General features: G+C 38.1%; 3 protein-coding genes across 4 annotated transcripts; 2 read left to right on the top strand and 1 right to left on the bottom strand.

Moving 5' to 3' along the window:
* Window positions 1-870: 870 nt before the first annotated feature.
* On the bottom strand, window positions 871-3,915 carry nek12 (NIMA-related kinase 12). 2 transcript variants are annotated; one of them, XM_036004056.1, is made up of 2 exons: window positions 2,672-3,915; window positions 871-1,854 (listed from the first exon to the last, which is right to left on the bottom strand). In XM_036004056.1, exons 1-2 carry the CDS (start codon window positions 3,882-3,884, stop codon window positions 1,655-1,657), a joined length of 1,413 nt encoding a protein of 470 aa, XP_035859949.1. In that variant the 5' UTR covers window positions 3,885-3,915; the 3' UTR covers window positions 871-1,654. The 2 variants fall into 2 exon arrangements, with proteins under 2 accessions (XP_035859949.1, XP_031175540.1); XM_031319680.2 differs by having other exon boundaries at window positions 2,681-3,915.
* Window positions 3,916-4,629: 714 nt separating this feature from the next.
* pin4 (protein (peptidylprolyl cis/trans isomerase) NIMA-interacting, 4 (parvulin)) lies at window positions 4,630-8,313 on the top strand. The gene is made up of 4 exons (XM_031319699.2): window positions 4,630-4,821; window positions 5,058-5,128; window positions 6,396-6,515; window positions 7,826-8,313. Exons 1-4 carry the CDS (start codon window positions 4,725-4,727, stop codon window positions 7,982-7,984), a joined length of 447 nt encoding a protein of 148 aa, XP_031175559.1. The 5' UTR covers window positions 4,630-4,724; the 3' UTR covers window positions 7,985-8,313.
* Window positions 8,314-8,819: 506 nt separating this feature from the next.
* On the top strand, window positions 8,820-16,338 carry faf2 (Fas associated factor family member 2). The gene is made up of 11 exons (XM_031319594.2): window positions 8,820-9,060; window positions 10,722-10,790; window positions 10,990-11,124; window positions 11,460-11,536; window positions 11,624-11,762; window positions 11,872-11,957; window positions 12,224-12,315; window positions 14,068-14,245; window positions 15,082-15,253; window positions 15,378-15,521; window positions 15,885-16,338. The coding sequence occupies exons 1-11, from the start codon at window positions 8,998-9,000 to the stop codon at window positions 16,065-16,067; spliced, it is 1,338 nt and encodes a 445-aa protein (XP_031175454.1). The 5' UTR covers window positions 8,820-8,997; the 3' UTR covers window positions 16,068-16,338.
* The last annotated feature ends 2,993 nt before the right edge of the window (window positions 16,339-19,331 follow it).

Here is a 19,331-nt window from a genome sequence, read left to right as displayed (position 1 = left end):
ATGCCACTACAGCGTCATTTTAAGGATTAAAAAAAGGATTACTTTAATAATGAAGGGAAGGAGCATATGAGAGTATATTACATGAGTGATGATATAACAATGAGGTGTCCTTTTATTGGCAAAGGGAGGTTGGAAGCCGCATGGCGTTTTCTCTGCGAAGTTATTGTTTTCTATGTCAGGACTCCTTGGGGTGTATCATTGTACTTGAATGATTGCCCCTCTACATTGACTAAAGCTGTGTTTAAATTGTTAAGCATTATTTAAAGTGTGCATGCTTGTTTGTGCAGTTGTTTCACTAGTGAAAGTCAAGGTAGCATGAATCAATGGAGCGACTTTAAACGACTTTTTGCTTTTGAACTGGGACAAAAAAACCACAACAGGAAAATTAGAGAAACAATGAAAGGAACTTTTTTTTGTTACTAATGCTAGTAGAAGGTAGGCTAACTGAAAAAACAAGGTACAATAATAGTTTGTTACATCTCTTTAACTTTGATGAAACACGTTCAAGTTGTTTGGTTGAGTCAACAAGTAGCTTCAGTAAATCCACACAGGTGACAAATTAAATCTGGCTCACTGAGTGGTTTCATGAGAAACAAGACACTTTATGTTGGTTTTTATCCTTTACAGTAATTTGTCTCTCATGTCTATTTCCATCCCCTCCATCCAGTGGAGGTGGTGGAAGAAAGGGGAATGACGGCCAAGCTATCATTTATATATTTATATTATGCCTTAACTGTTCACTGCTTCTTTTCTTTTTACATATTTATTATATCTTGCATTTTGTTAACTGATGCCTCTTATTGATCTGTCTCCTTTGCTACCGTTATACTGCAAATGTCCCCACTGTGGCACTAATAAAGGCTTGTCTTATCTTAATTTTACTTGTGTTTTAGGTGTTATCATACCATCTTTGTGGCAAGCTGCATATACAACCACATACTTCCTTTGAAGGCATAATTGCATGACAAATCGTGCTGTTATCTCATTTTGAGGAAAAAATAAACCCTGAAAAGGGTTGTCTTATTTCAAACGTTGTGTGATAACATAACAAATAGAAAGTTGAGACACTGTAATACATACAGTACATACATCTGTAATACTGTAGATATGTCAACTGCCTTGGACCTCCTGCTGATGATTTTAGATCTTTCTGAAAGTCATGATGATGTGACATGTTATATGCAGTTAAGACCCTGGCTACTGATTTTTACTGTAAGAATAAAATAATCAAAGTGATTTGAAATACTGTACAAGCTTGTGTTGAATATACACTTTGTTAAAAGAAATTTCTATTTATAGAAAGGTACAGTCACTTTATTCATTCATCATTACCATCGCTCCTTATGATGCTAATCAGAAACCTCGCTCAGGAATATTAAGGTCACTGAACAGCCGCACTTGCAGCACACACTGAGCAGGACTACATTCATTCTCTCTAGCCCCACCAAGTGTTTTTAACATCATCTAGCAGTAAACCATCTTATTTCAGCACTACGATGTCTCTCAAACATGGAAGGCCTGGTGTCCTTATTAACAGCAATTGCATAAAACACTTCACGATCAAGGCACTTGTCAGATATTTAAGTGGTTCAGCTGCTATGGTCCATTTATTCACATTGTGGCCCATTGCAATGTAAGGTTTTTATATTCATTTTTAGCCCTTTTCCTTCAATGCTTTCAGGGTGATTGTCAATCCTCCAGCATCGCAAAGCTGAAACTCCTCCTCCACTGCATCATCGTGTGGCTGCGGAGGAGCAACTGTGTGAACTAAGGCCGCTTCATCCTCATAATCTTCTTCCTCAAAGTCATCTGGATACTCAACTTGTTCTAAGACATTAGGAGCCTCTGGAAACACTGTAAGAGAGAAAAAGGAGTTGAAAGCTTTTGTTTTGATAATTCCTATAGGCTACAACTTATTAAGAACCTTGATTTCTCACTATAAAGTTGTATAGTTTTGATTATTGCCACTATTCATCACACCCCCAACTGGCACCGTCAGACACCGCCTACCAAGAGCCTGGGTCTGTCTGAGGTTTCTCCCTAAAAGGGAGTTCTTCCTCGCCACTGTCACACTAAATGCTTGCTCTTGGGGGAATTACTAGAATTGTTGGGTCCTTGTATATTATAGAGTGTGGTCTAGACCTACTCTATCTGTAAAGTGTCTTGAGATAACTCTTGTTATGATTTGATACTATAAATAAAATTGAATTGAATGCTAGTAGGAAATGTTCAATCCCAGATTGTAAGCACAATATTAAACAAGTCTTAAGATTTGGTTAAAAAGAAAAAAATGACTTTCTCAGTAGGACATTTTGAGGCATCCAATCTTTGAATTCTGCAAGATCATTTTGAGCATATCACAGCTAGCTGTTTATCATCAGCATGGACCTGAAATCTTCGCAAATGAGTAGTATATCGACCACATCATTTAAAAGATATATTGTAAAATGTACAGTGTGTAAGGTAGGTAAAACTAGCTCCATCTCGACCAGTTGCAACAGAAAAATTACACTTGTGCAGTGATGCGTATGATAAAATAGCATGCTATTTGTCTGCAGAATGACTCATTTATACCTTTACATAAGTAGGATTTTGAAGGAAGGACTTAAGTATTTTTACATAAGTATTACTTAAGTATTATTATCACTGATAAGAAGGTGTTTCACTTTACGTGAGTTACCAATTGGCTCAGCAGAATTGCTGCTCATTGGCGATCCAGAGTGCTCACTGCACTCCTCCAGAGAGGACACACTTTCATCTTCATCAAAGTCCTCAGGATAGTGGCAGTCACAGTGGTTTTGTCCTCCAACACACAAAGCACCATGATGTTCCTCCTCCACATCACTGGAACACATGTTGTGTTCATTTTCCTCCCATGGGTGGGGCTGACTTAGAACATCTGGTTGTAGTGTGGTGTCTGTGATTTTTTCTTCTGTAATGTCACAGCTTTTCACAGGAACACGTTCGGTCTTTGTGTGTTTGGTGGACTCGAGGTGATATTGCACATATGCACTGTCAAGTATACAGGCAGCCCTTGGCCTGTTTTCTGGGTTGAGGCAGAGCATTCTCTGAATCAAAGAGGAGATGTTGTCAGAGTAGATGTTGGGCACGGGATCATACTCTCCTTTGGTGATCTTGTAGAACAGACTCAGGAGGTTTGTGGCTGCAAACGGAGGCCTGAGAGCACAGATCTCATACAGCAGACAGCCAAGAGCCCAGATATCAGACTTGGAGCTGTATGGGACATCCTGGCACAGCTCAGGACTGAGGTAGCTCGGTGTTCCAACACATGTGGAGGCCATGTCAGCTGTGTTGGTCATTACTCTGGATATCCCAAAGTCCGCTAACTTCACCACGCCTTGCTTTGTTAGCAGTACATTTGATGTTTTGATGTCCCTGTGTAGTATTTTAGCCATGTGTATGTAATTCAAAGCCATAGCGACCTGTACAAACCACCCCATCACAGTATCCTCGGTGAAAAACTCCTCGGGGTTCCTCTGTTTAACTTTGTCATCTAATGTCCCTCCGTCGCAGTAGTTCATCACAATGTAAATGAATCCATCAGAGTTCACAAAGGCGTCGCTGCATTTTACTACGTGAGGGTGCTCCAACCTTCTAATGATCTTAGCCTCTTGGAGAATTGCGCTTTGGGTTTTTGTTGTCCTTGTGTCCTCTATTTTTATCCTCTTCACCGCGTGCAGGCTCTTGCTCTCTACGTGCCTCATCAGGAACACGTCCGCTGCTCCTCCCCTGCCCAAACACAACACCTTCTCGTACTTCTCCATGTTTTGATCTGGAGCCGACGACAAAAAGGATCTTTTTAAATCAATAACAATAATAAAAAAAACAGTGTCAAGGTAAGGAGCGCACAAGACAGCTGTCATAGGCTAACAGGCCACGTCACGGAGCGTTTGTGTTCAGCATCGTTGCCATAGTAACCACCTCGCTCTGACCCATAGATGTGTATATATCTATGGCTCTGACCGGCTCTGGCTAGGAGGAAAATAAAAGACTTTTCTGTTAAATTGTTGTTGTTTTTTTTTCTGTTTGTTTGTTTATTATAATAACAGTTTTGACTTTCTTTTTTAGGGTTAATAGGGTTCAAAATTAACTTTTTTGTCCACCAGCCAAATGGCCAGTGAATTGTCAAATTTTACCAGCCACTCAATATACCATTGTTTGTTTGTTTTTTGGCTGGCGCGTGAAGCAAATCTACCAGCCACTTGCATATTTGACCTGCATTTGGCTAGTGAACGGTGGTACCCTGGTTATAACATCAATCCAGTGACTACAGATAACAATTTTAGTCATTTACAGCGATGGATGGCCATTAATATCATGTCGCTGCTAAATAAATAACATTAAATAAGTCATTACAGAAATACACTTTAATGACAGGGTCTAGAATATGCTATGTGGGTATATAGACTTAGATTGAACTTGGAAATGCCCGTAAAAGGAAGGAGAGCGAGAAAAGTAGGGCCCATTTCTCCTTATTTAAAAAAAAATACATGTACATCAAAGGTACATATATTTACTACCCAATATTTTATAAACTTCAGCATGACTGTATCATTTGAGACTGTACACTCTGGTACTTCCCACTGGGTGGCGGTATGGACGTCGAGTGGCTACAATCTGCCGTTAACTAGCTAAAGAAGAACAAACACTTGAGCAGTCGGCGCAGGTTTCTGCGCATGTTAACCACAACATAGCATGAGCGCATGCTATTGCAGTTTTTTCCTTTTCATCGTTACTTAAATTGTAATAAGCGTTCATCTAAAATGCCACCAAAGGGAAAAGGTGGCAAGGGTGGTAAAGGTCAGTGGTCCATCAGTTGCCAATTGTTAATTACGTGTTGTGAACTGTTAGCTTAAAGTCAGCCACGTTAACTAACGTTAGCCTGTAGCAAACAACTGTTAATACACACTTCCATGTGATGATGATTCACTCGATTACATTATATTGCTTCGCTACAATGTCATTGTATGTTATGCTTTTTCATTGGTTTAACGGTTGTTGTGATGTCATTGGTGCTTAACCTCGTCACTGTGTAGGAGCAGCTTCAGGAAGTGCAGACGCTGACAAAAAACAAGAGAAAACCCCAAAGGGAGGCACTGCTGTCAAGGTAACCTTAATTACACTTGTATCCAAAGCTGCACTGCAAAAGTCAAATGTGACATAACGGGGATTTTTACAACAACAACAAAAGTTGTCTGCCCTCGTCTCGCCCTCCTACCTCAAAGCCACTTTTGGATGAGTTGGCTAGAGGGAAGTGATAAGTGGTTGAGTTGGGACCATCTTTGTCACTAGAACTCTCTAACAGTTGAACAGTTGACATTATGTGATGAGCATGGCATTCCAACTGGCAATTGTGTGAAAAAGTTGAATACTGATTTTGTCAAATTCAGAGCTACTGTTTGTTTTCATAAATATTCCAAGCATCTTGTTTTTATCTCTAGGCTATTACTGGGAAAATCTGCTTTATGGCTGCATACACATCAGCTTTGGGTCACAGAGAAGAGGAAGTGCTAGTGCCGGAAAGCATCAAGGAATTTAGGAGCTCTGCGATACATATCATAACCTTTTATACATGATCTACTACTGGGATGCTTTATCTATGTTCGCTAAGCACGGTGTCTAATACAGTGATTTTAAGTAGTTATAGGTTGCATCCAGAGGTTAAATTGGGATTTGTTATGTGGGGGGGGCTCTCTCTATGGAGGTCCGGGGGTATGCCTGCCCCCCCCCCCCCTCCCGGGAAATCTTTTTGAAAAATAAACCATTAAAAAGCACTTTTGGAGAGTTTTGTGCAAAGAAATGGAGAAATCGAGTCTTGCAAAACTGCAAGGTTAAGAGCCTATGCTTTGCATCGTTGTAGTATCAACAGGTATTAGGGCATTTAGCATTTACATTACTGTTAATCAGTCATCACTTGATTACACATTATATTACCTTGTAATGATATAAGAAGTGACCCATACAATGTGCCAAACATAATGTGCCACATGAAGAGACAGTGCAGAATATGATAGTAGTAACAGCTGAGAAGATTTGGGTCTGTGGTGACCAGGTCCACCTCACACAAACTTCCTTCTCCCATTCTCTCTCTTTACTACTACAACACACACACACACACGGCGCCGAGTGGGGCTCTCTGATGCTTGGAGGCCAGCCGTGTCCGGCTCGTAGCCCTGCCGCTGGAGGAGATGCGACTGCGAGGACCGGTTCAACGGCTTGGTCAGCGACATGAACTCGTAGCAGCCGTTGGAGCTTCCAAGCACCGGGCTTCCACCGCTGCCAACGGGGTTTTTAGCTTTAGGAGAAGGCATTTTATCTGTTAATCCTACCGACGTTGAATTCTAACTGCCTTTATTATCTGTGTTTTTCACCAGGTTCGACACATCCTCTGTGAAAAACATGGGAAATGCATGGAGGCAATGGAGAAACTGAAAGCTGGAGTCCGTTTCAGTGAAGTAGCGTCACAATACAGTGAAGACAAAGCGAGACAAGGAGTAAGAACATGCACCCATGATCAGTTATTACTTTTGTGCTGCCCTTTTTTTACTGACTCAACTGAATTAAGCTATAAAAAAGCCTGTGTTGGCTTTTATTTCTCGATTTGAATTATCCCATAGTATTGACTGTAAGCCCTAACTGTCTCTATTGTTTCCTGTCTGTTTATGGCTAATCCTTATGTGTGACCTAATCTTTAGTGAAGGTGAGATGAAGCTTCATGAAGCATTGAAGCTTTTAAGCAATAGGGTTGATTTCTCGAGGACTCATGCTCACAAAACCACCTGGTGGTCAAAGAGTGTATGAAACAGTCAGATATTTTACAGATGATCTAAACCATCTTTGATTTACTGTATTTTGCGCCAGTAAAGGCTTGGGGAAAAATGACTGCCAACGACTGAACACTGAAAATAAAATTTTCAATGTAAAGCATTTATAGTCAAAATAGTGTATTTTCTGATAAGTAGGCCTATGATTGTATAACTTAACTGTGTCTTGTGGGTAATAAAATAATGGCAGGAGGGGCAATATTAGTGTTCTAAAACCGGAACGTGGCAGTGGTTTAACCGGTCAGAGGGCAGTGAATTTGCTTGTGTAACTAGGGAAATGGCGTAGAGGGGAGACTTTATTAATTTTATTCAGGAACAATAATTTCTCAACTGTGTTAGGGCTTTGGGCGTCATCAATGATGTCATTTGTCTAAAATGATACAAGCCTCGATACGCCCTTCACAAACTCCGAAGCCTCAGCACACCACGTTACATCACTGCTAATTGTGCCTGGTAACTGAAGCCATAAAAAAATAATTGTTTCAAGTTCCTGCATTGCTCGCAGTTGTTAATATTTTCATTACCGTGAACTAGGGCTGGGCGATATGGAGAAAATCAAATATCACAATATTTATGACCAAATACCTCGATATCGATACCGCAACGATATTGTAATGTTGACTATTGGTGCTTTCACAAAATATTTACACAATGAGATTTTTGATAAATAATCATCAGTAATGTGGATATAATGACTAAGTGGGTAAAGGCAAATAATAGAACAGCTAGAACAGTCTGGTGTGTTCAGAAAATGACATAACATTACTGTAATGCAGCCTTTAAAACCAGGACAAGACATTTATGTCATATTACGATATCCAAAATCTAAGACGGTATCTAGTCTCATATCACGATATCAACATCATATATTGCCCAGCTCTACCGTGAACCATTTAGCATTTTTTTGCTCACATTCACTCACTCATATTATTAGGTGTATATACTATGTGTTTTCTTCATGAAGTTTCTATTTGTGACAGGGTGATCTGGGGTGGATGACGCGAGGATCGATGGTTGGACCTTTCCAGGATGCAGCATTTGCCCTACCTGTCAGTTCCATGGATAAACCAAACTACACAGACCCTCCTGTCAAGACAAAGTTTGGGTACCACATCATTATGGTAGAGGGGAAAAAGTGACGTGGGGTGGCTCAACACTTGGAATTAGGACCTACAAATTCTACAGTTTGCTATATTGTGAAACCGATTATTTCCTGATCTTACCGTTTCAATGCAACGTTTGCTTTTTATTTTACAGAATGTTTAAGAAGATGAAATGATCCCTTGTGTGTCAGCTTTGTTTTTGTCAAATGTACACCACCTTACTGACAATTCAACCTGAGGGAATATTCTTACAAGATTAACTTTCACATTTACACAATTCACTGGATTTTCTTTTTGAGTTTGATAAAAGATTGTGGGAATCAATCCACGAACGGCCAAATAAATGCATTTTTTTTTCACTAGTACAAAATGCGTACGGTTTGTTTATGTGTGTATGAGAGAGTGACAGAGAAATATGTAATAGAAAAAGTGCTGGCCTCACTCCTAGAAACTTTGCTTTAAAGTCTTTCAGAAAGGTGTTTCCTTTCAGTGTTAGCTTGTTTTCCTTAATTGCAGAAATATAACTTGTTTCTGGTGGCAAAACCAAACCTGTAAATATCAATTCAATCAGTGTTAAGTTACTGTTTCGCTTATTCTGCATTCTGGAGATAGGCAGCTGTTAGTGCCAACTAAAAGAACTTTTTTAGAGTTAGTAAACATGAGAAAAACACCAATGATATGAAGAAAACTGACATTTACCAATTATATAACAATAGTTTTGTTTGTTTGTCATCAATGAAATCAATTTGCTGATTATTTTCTCTAGTTTTTTAGTTAATTCTTTGGTCTATAAAATGTCATGAGATTTTTTTCAAATTGTTTGTTTGCATCCCCGGTTACAGTTAGGGGTCAGAGAAGATCCATGCAAATAATACAATCAATTTGATAGATTATTGTGGACCATGATAATAACCCAGAGCTCTGACGTGATCATACGGGTTACATCCAGAGAGCTAGGCGGCAGTAGCCCGCAGAGGTTGAGAGCACAGCCAGCATCAGGAAAAGACAGCTGACGTTGTTACGCCTTGCTAGATGATTGGCGAGGTAAGATGGCGGCGCCAGAGGAGCCAGAGTTGTCTCAGGCGCAGACTGAAAAACTCCTTCAGTTTCAGGTAGAAAGCCTAATCCACACTAACACGTGTCCATTTGAAACCTCATGTTAATGCACTATCGTTGGTACAGAGTCACTGTAAATAGGTGGACTTGTCCGTGTTTAAACGCGTTTTGCACAGTCAACTTACCCCAGCCCCCTAACGCTAACGTCAACGTCAACTTGAGTCAAAGCTAACGTAAGCAAAGCTAGCTAACGTTAGCTAAGATATCTAACTAGTTAGCAGACTTTTAGGGCTATGGGTGGACTGAACTAACCTAACGTTTGTTATGTTTTACTCAAAGGCGTATACCAAATCCCACTTTGTTAACCAACATCACTTGTTTTTAATATCATTGTTTTGGCTTTACGGGAACTTGGCTAACGGAAGGTGTCCACTGACGCTCCCTACTGAACACTTGCTGAGTTAGCATCATAGCTAGATCTCCGAGTTAGCATTAGCAAAGCAGTTATGATCGAACTGATGTTTCTTCGCGACACAAATGTTTTCAGCTATGCTGAATTAAATTGTTGGTTTTATGATGATACGAGTGATGCAACTTTCCTCCCCCTTTAATATGTAGCTAGCCTGTTCCAGCTATCTTCACTTCTATAACGCTACATATTGGGGAGCTAGCTAACATGTAACGTCATCCTGCTTGGTATAACGTTGAACTGTTTTTTTTTCTCTGTGCATGTTGACGTTAATTTTGCTGCTCAACTCAATAGTATTGCTACTTTAATTATTTCATTCTAACTCTTTGACAGCTGAGACAGTTTAGTTTTGTACGATTTAGGGCTGCACAATATGAGGAAAATATGCGATAGCGATAACGTTTTTTTATATCGCGATAACGACATTACTTGAAATGAATAAACAAATAACTTTACTTAGTTCTGCCTTTCTGCTGTACTGCCAAAGTACAACAAATTGCTTGTTGAAATAAAAAAAAAACGTTTAATTATTTATTATTTCTAACATTATTTTATTGAACAAATTGCACATTGAAGTGAACACAAAAGGCACAATTAAAAATGGGATGATAGTTACAAGTGCAGTTTTCGACTGATACTCTTATAACTAATTCAAAAAATCCCTGATTATCTTTCGCAATGTGTTTATTTCGCAAGTTAATATTGTAATAGCATTACAAAGCCCTAGTACATTTCTTGCTAACTTTTTTTTTCATGAAGAACTTGACACAGCAAACCAGTAGCTGGGCAATATATCAATATTATACTGATATCGTGATATGAGACTAGATATCGTCTTAGATTTTGGAAATCATAATAACGTAAATGGCTTAAGTGTTGTCTTTTCCTGGTTTTAAAGGCTGCATTACAGTAAAGTGATGTCATTTTCTGTGTTACCAGACTGTTCTAGCTCTTCTATTGTTTTTACCTTTACCCATTTAGTCATTATATCTACATTACTGAAGATTATTTATCTTAAATCTCATTGTGAAGATATTTTGTTAAAGCACCAATTGTCAACCCAATAATATCGCCACAATATCGACATCGAGGTATTAGGACAAGAATATTGCGATATCTGACTTTGTCCATATTGTACCAGCTCTACTGTAAGCTATTGAAGGAAACCCTGACTCTATACAAACTTGCCTTTGTGCTTTTATGAGTAACCCGAGGCCTTTAGACTGACTTTCTTTTTATGTCTAACAGGACCTAACTGGTTTGGAATCAATGGACCAATGTCGTCGAACATTAGAACAGCATAACTGGAACATAGAGGTAAGACGGACATGTTTTTTTAACGTTTCGGAGGATTTACAATTGGATTTTCATGGCTCTGTTTACATTTTTATTCCGATACATAATCTGTGAACTGTGCTGTCTTGCTTTGAGTTATGTCATTCTTTTCTTTTTGGTTTATGAAGGTTTGTTTTGAAGGACTTGACACAAGAATGATGGGGTTAAATGTATGTTTCAGGCTGCAGTGCAAGACAGACTCAATGAGCAAGAAGGAGTGCCCAGTGTGTTTAACCCTCCACCATCCAGACCATTGCAGGTCAATACAGCAGACCATAGAGTATATAGTTACATCGTCTCAAGGCCACAACCCAGGGTAGGTCTGCCGGTTCTTTTAATGTTTGTTTTTCAGGTTGAAATGTCTGCAGAGATGTTAAATATTTTCATCAAACAAAAAAAAAAAATATATATATATACTGGATTTGTCTAACAATATGCTGTAAAACTTTTGCTAATGCTTGACACAAAGCCACATTCTAGCATGACTGTTACTTTTAAGCCAATCCTTGAAGGTCCAGTCTAAGAGATTTCATTTTTTAATTGATTTCGTCATTTTCAATTGTACTTTAATGACACAAAACATAGGAAAGCCCACATATCTTGGAATGTTCTACTGTTTAAATATAATAGACTTTTGGTTCTTCTTTTCAGGGATTAATAGGATGGAGTTACTACTTGATAATGCTACCTTTCAGATTTACATATTACACACTTCTGGACATATTCAGGTAATTCAAGCACGTTGACTTAAACTCTGAGCTGCTGGATAGCGCAAGGTAACTGATCACCACAATGTTCCTTTTTTCTTCTTCAAGGTTTGCCCTGCGGTTCATCAGGCCAGATCCTCGTGGTCGTGTGACAGACCCTGTCGGAGATGTTGTGTCCTTCATTCATATTTTTGAGGAGAAGTATGGTCGGTCACACCCTGTATTTTACCAGGGAACATACAGCCAGGTGAGTTGAGACAGCAGACGGCCAATTACTAGCACATCTTTTTCTGCTTTAGTTGGTGGACAAGACGAAATTGCAATATGTTGCTTTTTGTTCACCCTGAAACATGTAGGCACTGAATGATGCCAAACGGGAGCTCCGCTACTTATTAGTGTATCTTCACGGGGAGGATCATCAAGACACTGACCAGTTTTGCCGGTATGATACTTATGTCCTTACTTGCCTACTTCACCTGAGACGTAGCGCCTGCTGTTGCTCAGTGTCATGTGGTTGCTGTCCTTCAGTTGCTTGAGTTTGTCTTCACTCAGGCCGCAGTCTGGTTATGTTATGAAGGCACATAAGTTCTAGTTTGATATTAGTATATTTATGTGTAACCTGTGTGTTTTTTTTATATCCATGTGCACATGAAAAAGGTGTTCCCTTATAAATTGTTTGTTTTGTGCTCCTGATTTGTCTCTTCCTAGCTCCACGTTATGTACAGAAGAGGTCGTAACCTTCCTCAACACACGAATGCTCTTTTGGGCATGCTCAACCAGCAAACCTGAGGGCTACAGAGGTATGCAAATGTATTGCTATTTAACCCACTATTTTTTTGTGTAAGCTGTTAATGAATATGTAACATGGGTTGCTCTGATCGTGAAAAATATCGGTCAGAATCAGAATCCGCTTTATTGGCCAGGTTTGCGTAGACAAACAAGGAATTTGACTCCGGTAATCTTTGCTCTCAAAGTACAACACTTAACGTATTAAGAATAAAAACAGAGTTGACGGTAAGAATATTAAAAAAAAATAGTGTACAGTATAACAATACAATAGAATTTACAATTTTACAAAAAATATACAAAAGTGAGGGAAGGAATAGTGCAATATCGGTCAATAGACTGAGATGTTAGGATTTAAATATGAGTACAGAGTACAGTGCAAGGCAGATCAGTGCAATGGTAATATATTAATAACAATATTGTAATTGTAGGATTGAATACCAATATCTGTTTAGTATCACTAACAAATGTAAGCACACATGCATCCCCTGTAGGGCTGGGCCATATTGACCAAAAATCATATCTCGGTATTCTTAGGCTGAATGGCGATGCAAAGTAAATAGCCCATATTAAATCAAAACATGCCTCATATTAAATCAAAACACGCCTATCACTAAAAAGATTTCTTCAGTTGTTTTCTATAGCGGAATACAATAACAGGTTTTAGTCTCCTGCTTAACAGTGAAACCTACAATGTACTGGGACAACTTTGCTGTTAATTCCTCCTCTGCTCCGATAGCCAACAGCTGTCTGCTCTGAGCACATCCACCATTTCTCTCTGGCTCTCTCTCTCACACAGTAGGCTACACACTGAGCTATTCCTCAAAGGAGCTACGTTACAACACGAGTCATCATTCTCAACCCAGTTGTGTTTTTCCTCCAAGATGCAATGAATGTTATCTTGTGCTTCAACTTTTATGTTTTAGGATTGAGCACCCAATCATCTATGAAGTAAACAAGCCTATTGCTGTCTTCCTGCTGTAAGGAAGTCTTGGAAAGTAGAGCAGACCTCCAGGCCTCTCACTCGCTAGCTCACTTTTTCGAGCTCAGGCACAATGGGGCAACTGTCTTGATTGTATTTTCTGGTCCAATGTATCTTTTTACTGGCTCCAGGGCATCGGGCAATCCTTATTGTTGGACCCTGTTGTCAGTGAGTGAGCCGGGCAGACGCAGCGGGGGAGTGGGGGCATGGTTACGAGAGAGATGCACTGGCACGGCTTTACATAAGAAATTAGTCATTAATGCAACATCAAACTATCGTGATATAAATGAGAATGATCTCATGTTATATCTCGTTATATAAATAATAAATATATTGATATAAATTAAAAAGTCGATATACAGCCCAGCCCTAATCCCCTGTATGAAACTCAAACTGGCGGATTTGAAAGTTGGTAAAGTGCCCCTCCTTATGTTTAACCTGAAGGGATTATTGTGTTTATAGTCCCAGGTTTTGAGTTCCTCATTGAGACTTCTGTCACCCTAATAGAAGGAACTTAAGAGATATGTGTGTGCTGTGAAAATCATCAAAAAAACAAAATTTAAAAGGAAAGCAAGTCCTGTGGATTATCCTTAGTAACTGGGAGATTGTTTCAGGAAATATATGAGAGAGAGAGAGAGCGAGAGTCCAAAAACCGGGGAATACAGTATACTTGTGGGGCCCAAAATGCTGGACCCCACAAGGCTTGTGTGTGTGTAATAAATTGTATAGTAGCACCACTGTTGAAACGGGGAGATTTGATGTGTAATATTTGGGTGTGCTTTAGTGTCCCAAGCATTGCGAGAGAACACCTACCCATTCCTGGCCATGATAATGCTGAAGGACCGCAAGATGACAGTGGTGGGCAGACTCGAGGGTCTCATTCAGCCAGAGGACCTCATCAATCAGCTCACCTTCATCATGGATGCCAACCAAACCCATCTGATGTCAGAGCGCCTTGAACGGTAAATAAATTCATAGATAGATTGCTCGACATAAGACATCCCATCAACATTTCCATTGGTGTAGACTGGAAGTTCCATGTTGTGATTGTTGAACCTCAAAACGTTACGGCCTGGAGTTAGTGATTAAGCACTTCAGTTCATAATCAGTCTCACAGTTACAGTCCAAAATATGCAAATATATATCAATGATGTTCAATTTAAAAAAAGAATTGTGTTTAACATTGATTCTTAGTTCAAAATAAGCATTGCACTTGTGATTAAAGTTAATATTTACTAATCAGATTACATTGTTTCTATAGGCAGAGGTCAATTGGCTTTTAGTTCAAAATTATTTTTTTTAGATTTAATGCAGAAACAATACAGACTAGTATCCTAGTTATAAACACTTACACTATGAAGGACACTTCTTAAACCCAGGCAAACAAACTCAGGCAAAGCACTTATGACAACAATCAATCAATGGCAGTAAGGTGGCTGTAGCTCAGTCCGTAGGGAGTTGGGTTGGGAACTGGAGGGGTTGCTGGTTCAAGTCCCCGTATGGACTGAAGTACGGAGGTGGACTGGTAGCTGGACAGATGCCAGTCAGCTCCGCGCCCCGCCCCCCAGTTGCAGCCCACTCACTCTGATGTCTCTCCATTAGTGCATGCATAGCACCTGAGCATGTGTGTGTATTTCAGGCCTGTGTGTAGTGTCTAATAACAGAGTGTAAATTGTGATTTCCCCATTGGGGCTCAATAGAGTATAAATTAAATTAAATCTTACTGTGTTTAATGGCACACTCTGCTAGTATACCCCAACAGTTTCACATTATAAGGACAGATCATACTTTGTTTCAGGGAGGAGAGGAACCAGACCCAAGTGCTAAGACAGCAGCAGGACGAGGCCTACCTGGCCTCCCTTCGTGCCGACCAGGAGAAGGACCGAAAGAAAAGGGAGGAGGAGGAGCAGCTGAGGCAAGAGGAGGAGAAGGTCCGGCAGAGTGTTCTTGCTGAGGAGCGGAGACGACAAGTGAGTCTTTAGTCTATGCGTGGAGACCTTAACTAATACATTACTTTGAAGAGACGGTCGTCTCTTAACATATTTACAATTCTTTCTTTTTTGATCATGTTGTCAATTTCTGTTGTGACTCCAGACACTCGAAGAAGAGAAGGAGAGGAAGTCAGAATGTCTTCCCCCAGAGCCACCTGCAGATGATCCAGAAAGTGTCAAAATAGTGTTTAAGCTGCCCAATGATACACGAGTAGAGCGACGATTCCTCTTTGGGCAGTCTCTGACGGTAAACACCACTGTTTCAAGAACCTGTGTACACACCCGGTTGACCCTGACTGATTTACCTTACAGTGGTTTTGAGGAGATTTGACAATGATATTCACTAGTTTGTTCAAATAAATTGAATCCACACATTTCAAACCATGTGCTATGTACAGCTAAGTATGTGGAAGCTCCTTCTGCTGCACCCAATTAGAAATGTGTTAGTCTAATGCTACGTGGTCCACATATGAACAAAATCTTTTTTTCAGACACTGTAATGGATCTCACATGAAGCACATAAAAAAAATCTCATTATTATAAAGCATTGCTTTATCTACTACCACTCGTGGTTATTTAACAATTCACTTGACTACTTTTTCTTTCACAGGTAATATACGACTTCCTCTTCTCTTTGAAAGAAAGCCCAGAGAAGTTTCAGATAATTACAAACTTCCCTCGCCGAGTCCTGCCCTGCCTTCCGACTGAAGAGCAGCCCAACCCTCCCACACTGAAAGAGGCAGGACTCAGCCGCTCCGAGGTCCTTTTTGTTCAGGACCTTACGGACGATTAATAGATGAAATACCTCCTGTACATGGAAACCCCTTTTACCTCCAATGCCCACCCACCCCCATTTTTCTTTTTTTTTTTTTTTTTCCTTTTTCTTATTTTGTTAAATGGCCATTATGCACAAGGGATCATTTGAGATAAAATCCTAACCTGGAAAAATTGACCACCCTGCATCCAGTCCAATCCTTGTTTGGTTGCGTTAACAATAGCCTGGAAAGTCTTGAATTTTATCAAATAAATATTTCTCGAACTCCTTTTTTGAACTCAACTTTGTATCCTTGTGGACAAAGAAGTTTGTTTTCCATTGTCTGTACTAGCTACCAGTTAATTCTTGTCCTTCCTCACTAGTAACTGTTGCAGCAAATAATTTAATCATCTACTGAAATGTACTGAAACTGACATAGCTTTGTGCAAAACCAGAACCATATCCCAAATTACTTCTGAGGAAGGCAGGTTGTATTAATACCTATGGATGCACACAGGATGCAGCATGGAGAAGGTTGGATTTCTATGATGGTGTGAATGCCTTGGCTATTTTGATGTTAAAGACCTGATGTTTGATCCATGTGTCCTAATTCAACATCGTTTTTGCCCTTAAGTTTGCACGTTTCCTCCACTGATTGTCAAGCACAGTACTGGTTTAAAATGGGGGGTTGGCATTGCTACGATGGTGAAGTGTGGAACGCAAATGTATTACTTCATGGTGCAGGTTGGTGGATGTGGGCATAAAGGAATTATGTGATCCCTGTTTTAAATGAGCCATGACCTGTACATAAGTTAGATATTTAAAACCCCCAAATTTACCTTACAGTTTTTTTTGTTTTTTTGACTCCCCTGTGTCATAAAATGACCAAATGCAGGTTGGTAACTATGTGAAGCAGACTGCCTCAAGCTCATGAAGTTTAAACATACAATATTTAACAGAGGCCACAGCTTTTCCATGTGGCGTTATCTAGTATAGTACGAGTCTGCCCATATTGTGCCTGTGGTTACTCATAGATGCCTGTTTTGCCTGTAACATCTAAATGGGCTCATGTAAAGATGTAATTTTCCAACTATAAATTAAAAACATTTTAAAAAATGTGGGTTTATTGAGAATGTACAACACTTTCTGGTGGTAAAGGAGTCACGTTAGCAGCTCTTTACAGTGCCATGACTTGATGAGTGAGAAAAAATGGAAGAGAGACTAATTTTGTTGAGTTTGATATTATAGGTGGTAGATAGTTTTTAGAATGACATTATTTTGACTAGGATGACATTAAAACTACAATGAGGCACAGCTGTAATCACCTATTTACGTACTATGTTGAAAAAAAAATCATAGTATAGTATGTCAAAAAAAGTATAAAAAGTCATAGTATAGTATGTCAAAAAGTATAAAAAGTCATAGAATAGTATGTCGAAAAAAGTCATAGTATGTTGAAAAAAGTCATAGTAATGTCAAAATAAGTAATAAAAAGTCATAGAATATGTCGAAAAAGTCATAGTATGTCGAAAAAGTATGAAAAGTCACAGTATAGTATGTCAACAAAAAAGTCAGTATAGTATGTTGAAAAAAAGTATAAAAAGTCATAGTATAGTATGTCGAAAAAAGTCATAGTATGTTGAAAAAAGTATAAAAAGTCATAGTAATGTCGAAATAAGTAATAAAAAGTCAGAGTATGTCGAAAAAGTCATAGTATGTTTCGAAAAAGTATGAAAAGTCACAGTATAGTATGTCAACAAAAAAAGTCATAGTATAACATGTCAAAAAAAGTCATAGTATAGTATGTCGGAAAAAGTCATAGTATAGTATGTCGAAAAACGTCATAGTATAGTTCGTCAAAAAAGGTCATAGTATAGTATGTTGAAAAAAAGTATAAAAAGCCATAGAATAGTATGTCGAAAAAAGTCATAGTATAATATGTCAAAAAAGTGATAAAAAAAACTCATAGCATAGTATATTGGAAAAAGTCATAAAGAAAGTGATAGTATAGCATGTCGAAAAAAGGTATAAAAAGTCAGAGTAAGTCGAAAAAGTCATAGTATAGTATTATTAAAAAAAAGTTTTAAAAAGTCATAGTATAGTATGTCGAAAAAAGGTATAAAAAAAAGGTATGCCGAAAAAAAGTCATAGTATAGTATGTCTAAAAAAAATGATAGTATAGTATGTCGAAAAAGTCATAGTATAAATAGTATGTTGAAAAAGTCATAGTATAGTTCATCAAAAAAAGTCATAGTATAGTATGTCGAAAAAGTATAAAAAGTCATAGAATAGTATGTCGAAAAAAGTCATAGTATAATATGTCAAAAAAGTGATAAAAAAAACTCATAGCATAGTATGTTGGAAAAAGTCATAGTATAGTATGTCGAAAAAGTGATAAAAAAAGTCATAGTATAGCATGTCAAAAAAAAATTATAAAAAGTCATAGAATAGTATGTCGAAAAAAGTCAGTATAATATGTCAAAAAAGTGATAAAATAACTCATAGTGTAGTATGTTGGAAAAAGTCATAGTATATATAGTATGTTGAAAAAAGTCATAGTATAGTATGTTGAAAAAAAGTATAAAAAGTCATAGTATAGTGTGCCGAAAAAGTGATAAAAAAGTCATAGTATAGTATGTCGAAAAAAGGTATAAAAAGTCATAGTATAGTATGCCGAAAAAAAGTCATAGTATAGTATGTTGAAAAAATGATAGTATAGTATGTTGAAAAAGTGATAAAAAAGTCACAGTAAAGCATGTCAAAAAAAGTCATAGTATACTATGGCGAAAAAAATGATAAAAAGTCAGAGTATGTCAAAAAAGTCATAGTATAGTATTATTAAAAAAAAGTTTAAAAAGTCATAATATAGTATGTCAAAAAAAGTCATAGTATAGTATGTCGAAAAAATATAAAAAGTCATAGAATAGTATGTCGAAAAAAGTCATAGTATAGTTAGTCGAAAAAAGTCATAATATAGTATGTTGAAAAAAGTATAAAAAGTCATAGTATAGTATGTCGAAAAAAAGTCATAGTATAACATGGCAAAAAATGATAAAAAAGTCATAGTATGTTGGAAAAAGTCATAGTATAGTATGTCGAAATAAGTAATAAAAAGTCATAGAGTATGTCGAAAAAGTCATAGTATGGTATTGTTGAAAAAAGTTTAAAAAGTCATAGTATAGTATGTCGAAAAAAATATAAAAAGTCATAGTATAGTATGTCAAAAGTGTATAAAAAGTCACAGTATAGTATGTTGAAAAAAGTCATAGTATAGTATGTTGAAAAAAAGTATAAAAAGTCATA

The sequence above is a fragment of the Sander lucioperca genome, chromosome 1 (assembly GCF_008315115.2).
Source record: "Sander lucioperca isolate FBNREF2018 chromosome 1, SLUC_FBN_1.2, whole genome shotgun sequence".
Classification (NCBI taxonomy): Eukaryota; Metazoa; Chordata; class Actinopteri; order Perciformes; family Percidae; genus Sander; species Sander lucioperca.
Note: the sequence above shows the minus strand (reverse complement) of the source record. Positions and strands in the feature narration are given on the sequence as shown.